Source organism: Octopus bimaculoides, chromosome 9 (assembly GCF_046866305.1).
Source record: "Octopus bimaculoides isolate indiv1 chromosome 9, ASM4686630v1, whole genome shotgun sequence".
NCBI classification, from domain to species: domain Eukaryota; kingdom Metazoa; phylum Mollusca; class Cephalopoda; order Octopoda; family Octopodidae; genus Octopus; species Octopus bimaculoides.
In genome coordinates, this window is record NC_142936.1 from 87,255,972 (window position 1) to 87,261,995 (window position 6,024).

Genomic DNA, 6,024 nt, shown 5'->3' on the forward strand with positions numbered 1-6,024 from the left:
ACTTCATTAACTCTTTAGTGTTTAAACCAGTTATATCTGGCCCAAATATTCTGTGTTATGTTCTAGTCAGCCAGATCAGGCCTTACACTTATACTACAATGTCATTCTAAAAATAAACAGACATTATTGTGATCTCAAAGCTACCATATAATGCAAGATTAATTGCAAAACAATGTGGATAAATAATATTACTTTTGACAGAGTAATCTGAATGCCAAAAGATTAAATCTACAGACATTGTTATAGGAAAGTTGTGTTTATGGTACTAAGTGCATGTGTTTGTGTGTGTGCATGCGCACATGTCTATACATGTGTGTGTAGGTGGGTGGGTGCATATATGTATGCATGAGAGTATATGCCTCTACATTAACTGTATAAATGTATTTTGCAAGATCTGTAGAGTTACCTCTTCACTCCTCAACATAGGACCACAATTATTATTTTTTTTAATTCTTCATATTTTTCTAAATCAGTATTATATTTATCTCTCTTTCCTTCCTTACCTCCATCTTTCTCTCCTTACTTCCTCCTGTGCTTCACTTTCCATCTCTTTTCTTACTTCCAGCTGTGCTTAACACAACCCCTAACTCAAGCAGTATATATATATATTCATATATGTTTATGTATATAAATGTGTGTGTATATATACACACAAACACACTTTGTACTGTCTTAATCTATTTTCAGCTAATGTCGAACTGAAACAGCTGATGATGGAAGACATAGTTGCCCCACCAGTTCAAGTTTGTTCCTTGGCTATCCACCAAGTGACGCTACACGACATAGAAAACATTCAACAGAGTTTTGAGTTTAAATGCTATGGCTGGAATCGTGTTCACGGTTTCAGTTTGTGGTTTGACGTTGAATTCCCAGGAAACATAATACTCTCAACGTCACCATTCACAGAGTAAGCGCACAAAAGATTTTTCTGCTCTTTCTTGTTGTTGATTATTTCAATTTTCTCTCATTTGGTTTCTCAATTAGCAAAAGCAACGTCTGATATTGCAATACAAACCTCTTAGAATCCTGATTTCTGGTTCATCATCATCATTGTTTTAACATTCGCTTTTCCATGCTTACATGGGTTGGACAGATTTTCTACGGCCAGATCCCCTTCCTGTCACCAACCCTCATCTGCTTCCAACCAAGCTAATATTTCTCCACACCCAGTCATATTTTTCACAAGATATTGGAAACGAAGGACAATTGCTTGCAACTATCACACAATGTCAAAACAGGGAGGCAATAACACACACACGCACACATATATACACATAGCTGCATATGTATATGTATGTATGTATATATATTGTGTATACAAATTGATGTAGGTCTGCTACTATCATTTTCCATGCTCCACATAAATTTTCATGTTTCACTCTGCTTTCAGTATAGTAACTACTATACTAAATAGTATTACTAGTTATGAAATACAGAGAAAATGTAGGAGAATTAAAATAAACATGAGTTTATATTATTATTAGTTCCATATACATTGCACCATTGCGGTCGCTTGAAACCCTGAACTGGATGTTCCAAGTGCATTTGGATGCTTCATCAGAACAGCTTAACCACCTGTCCTAGACTTTATACACCTTGTTAGATACTATTCTCAGTATAAGTTCCAGCAATACATGTTATGGAATGATACTAACACATGTTTTTACACAACACTGGTTGGTATGGAATGTTCTCTATGTCCATTCACAGACCTGTGTCTCTTGATTACTTTGTCGCATTAACACATTGGCCCCAGAATGTACTTGTATGTCAACAACCCTCTATCTCTGTCACATTAATACACTGTATTAATACCCTATAATATACTGTATATCACCAAACCTCACCCAACAACAACCCTCTTTCATCAATCCTGCTAGCATTGTTCTTATATAACCAATAGAAGAAGAAACCATCAATCTCCTTATTTCACTCTGTCCCACACAAATACCAGAAGTTGATAAACCTCCCCACAAACAAACAAACCAGTATAATTATGTGTCTACCTCTCAGAAAATTAAACTAACCAAAATCATAGAACCAGAAACAGGAGCCTCCTATTTTTGTGTCTGTGGTTTTGTGACATTAACACACTAGTTCTAAGATGTACTGTATGTTCTCAAACTTGTCTGTCTTAACTATCTTTGTCAGATTAACACACTGGTCCCAGGTTGTGCTGTATGTCCACGAACCATTCCAAACTGTACAGGATACAACAATCAAAGGCAAAATCAAATTGGAAAAGGGCAAACAACCAAGGTAACAGCAATTGTGTATTATGTTGTGTGTGTGTTGTGTTGTTCACATACCATATATGTCATCATCATCATCATCATTTCACTGTTCACTTTTCCATGCCAGAATAGCTTAGACAAAACCTATTGAATTAATTTTAATAATGGTTAGATGTTCTTCCTGCCTCCAACTTTCTTTTGCTTTCTAAGAAAGATACTATATCCTTTAATCCTACTAACAACTCAAAGGCTGGACATGTTTCCAAATACACCATCAATATGTGCATGTGTGTGTGTTGAGGGTGCCACAGCATTGCAAATGTCAAGACAGTTGGGAGACAAAAATGTGCTCACACACACACACACGTGTGTGTATATGTAAGTATTTTGCCTTCCTACAGTTTTTATCTACCAATTCTACTCACAAGACATTGATGAGTAGAAGACACTTCAATACCTGGAATGGAAATGAACCTGAAACCTTATAATTTCAAAACAAATATCTTAACCACACAGCCATGCTAACACCTTATTCATTATTATTATTATTGTTATTGTTGTTGTTGTAGCATTTCATCTGTCTTTACATTCTGAGCTCAAATGATGCTGAGGTGGACTTTACCTTGTATCCTTTTGGGGTTGATAAAACAAGTATCAGTTAAGCACTGGGGATGATGTAATTGACTTCTCCCCTCCCCACAAATTTAGACCTTGCTTATCATAAAAAGGATTATTATTATTAGCAAGGTGGTGAGCTGGCAGAATCATTAGCACACTGGTTGATGCCAGTGCCAGTGCCAGTGCCCTCTGATTGGCTCCCATGCTGGTGGCATGTAAAAAGCATCATCCAAACATGGTCGATGTCAATGCCCTCTGATTGGCTCCCATGCTGGTGGCACATAAAAAGTACCCACTACACTCTCGGAGTGGTTGGCATTGGGAAGGGCATCCAGTTGTAGAAACCTTGCCAGATCAGATTGGAACCCAGTGCAGCTTCCTGGTTTGCCAGTCCTCAGTCACACTGTCCAACCCATGCCAGCATGGAAAGTGGACATTAAATGATGATGAGGATGACGACTGGTCAAAATGCTTAGTGATGGCTTTTCCATCAAGGGTTTGATAAAATCATCATCATCATCATCATCATTGTTTAACGCCCATCTTCCATGCATGTATGGGTAGGATGGTCACAGGAGCTGGCCAGGTAGAAAAACGACCCTATGCTACTGTTTTGGCAGGGTTTTTATGACTGGCTGCACTTCCTAACACCAACCACTCTGCAGAGTGGACTCCGTGCATTTTACATGGTACTAGCACAGGAGAGGATAGTTTTGGCATGATTTTTAGAGCTGGATGTCCTTCCAAATGCCAACCGCTTTTCAATGTCGACTGAACGCTTTTTAATTACTAACCTCCCCCCCCCCACACACAACTGTTGGCTTTGTGCCGAAATTTGAAGCATCTATTATTGTTATAACATTGCTGTTGTATTTGTTGCAGGGACTTGGCTATACAACTGAAGTATGCAGTTGATGACAGTGAGATGAAGGAGCAACTTTACGATACTGGCTACTGGACCACTGGAATATCAGCTGTCATTTCACCAGACAGATAACTTGCTCCAAAAATGTTTGCGTGTATGTGTGTGTGTATTCTAGTATTATCATTATTCATTAACATTATTATAATGGCAGTGAGCTGGCAGAATCATTAGCACGCCAGACAAAATACTTAGTGGCATTTTTTCCAGCTCTTTACATTCTGAGTTCAAATTCCACTGAGGTCCACTTTGCCTTTCACCCTTTCAAGCTTGATAAAATAAGTACCAGTTGAGCCCTGGGGTCGATATAATCGACTAGGCCCCTATCCCAAAATTTCAGGCCCTCTACCTAAAATTAAAAGAATTATTATACAGTGAAATTCAAGAGTCTATATAAGTTTATATATCACAGGGAAAGTGGACATTTGACATTTTGGAGCCTGACCCTCTATCTCAGATAAACCAAATTGTTTCGAAATCCCTTTTTTCTCAGATGAAGTATCAGTCCCCAAAATGTCACATTCCTACCCTTTTTGCTCCTTCTCCACAAACTTACCCCAGACTCGTGAATTTTCCAAATATGAAATTGGCCAGTGCAGAATACCACCATTTTCCCTCAGGCTCTACAACTACTGCTGCTGCTACAACAGTGGTAGGTTAGCAGAACCATTATAGCATCATAAGAAAAATGCCTTACGGTAATTTCCTCTGTCTCTTTACATTCTGAGTTCAAATCCCACTATGCTCAACTCTGCTTTTCATTCTTTCACGGTTGGTAAAATAAGGCACCAGTCAAGTACTGGGGTCAATTTTATTGACTGTTCCCTCTTACAAACATTATTATTATTATTATTATTATTATTATTATTATTATGAAAGCAGCAAATGGCTGGCTTGTTAGAGCACCAGAGTGTGTGTCAGTTTGATCAGCTACACCTTGCTCCCCTCCAATAAATCATTCGTTATTATCGAGGCCTGTGCCTATGGTAGAAATCACTGGATTGGCAGAATCGGTAGAGCATCGGATGAACTGCCTTGTGGTATTTAGCTGCATCCCTTTACATTCTGAGTTTAAATAAGTGCCATCATGTACAAGGTTGATTAAATCAGCTATACTCTGAACTCTTAATTTCGAATCTTGTGCCTCTGTTACAAATCAACATTATTATTATTATTATTATTATTATTATTATTATGTTGAGGAAAACAGTTGTTTGATTTTTTTTGTGTGTGCAAGACTCACACCTATGCTCCACTCCATTCCACCCTCGCCTCTTACCGCTCTAATTCTGCAGGATTTCTATTTATGATTTTTATGCTTTACTGTATATGATTTTTTTAAATTTATTTTAATTACTAGCATTCTTAATTTAAAATTTATTTTAATTACTAGCATTCTTAATTTAAAATTTTAATTTCAATTTAACGAAATGCCAAAAACTTTATCCCCTCCATTCCGCTAAAACATGTGTATTTGTGCGTGTGTTGGACAGAGAGAGAGAGAAAGAGAAAAAAAAGACATGTAACCTCTCTCTCTCTCCAAATCCACAAGAAAAAAGTAAAAAAAAAAATTAATTAGTAAAAAACCGGAAAAAACTCAATCAAAAAACTCAAAACCATTCTGTAGAAGCGTTTTTCAGAAGAATCTCCCAAAACACCTTTGATACAAGACTGTCAATGGTAGTATGTGATTGATATACAATGACAGAGGTGATGTTTATAAAACATTGTCTTAGAGGTATTTTCAGTAAAAGCTAAGTTTGCTGTGGGGAATGACTTGCTAAATTATTTCATTGTTTATTTTCAAATGTTGTTTTTATGTTTTAGTAGTTGTTTTATAAATACTTTACTTGCAGTTAACGTCTTTCTCTCTCTCCCACTCACTCTTTTAAACACAAATGGGGTTTAAAATTTACTACAGCTGTTTCGGTAGCATTTTATTGATGCATTCATAGATTACATCATAGCATAAATCCACCATCCCCAGATACAATTTTTAAACATATATAAACAAGCAAGGTGAAACTTCAAAAATGACCTGTAATTTAAATGTTTACTTTCCAATACTCGCATGGGTCAGGCAAAGTTTGTTGAGGTGGTTTTTTCTACAGCTGAATACTCTTCCTGTTGCCAACCGTCACTTTTATTCCAAGTAAAATATTTCTCCATGAGCAGACATGTTTTTATAGGCAGTTGGAAATGGACACCACTTGTATAATGGTGACACTTGTTTATAATTATCATGTGAAT

At 36.9% G+C, this 6,024-nt stretch overlaps 1 protein-coding gene across 1 annotated transcript in view; it reads left to right on the forward strand.

Moving 5' to 3' along the window:
• Nucleotides 1–5,542, forward strand: part of LOC106869580 (protein arginine N-methyltransferase 6) — a 26,043-nt gene extending 20,501 nt beyond the window's left edge. The window contains exons 11-13 of the mRNA XM_089357966.1: nt 688–907; nt 2,152–2,259; nt 3,735–5,542. Of these exons, the coding sequence (XP_089214092.1) occupies nt 688–907; nt 2,152–2,259; nt 3,735–3,849 (443 nt within the window). The 3' untranslated portion in view covers nt 3,850–5,542. The remainder of the gene's footprint in view (nt 1–687; nt 908–2,151; nt 2,260–3,734) is intronic.
• Nucleotides 5,543–6,024: the final 482 nt, after the last annotated feature.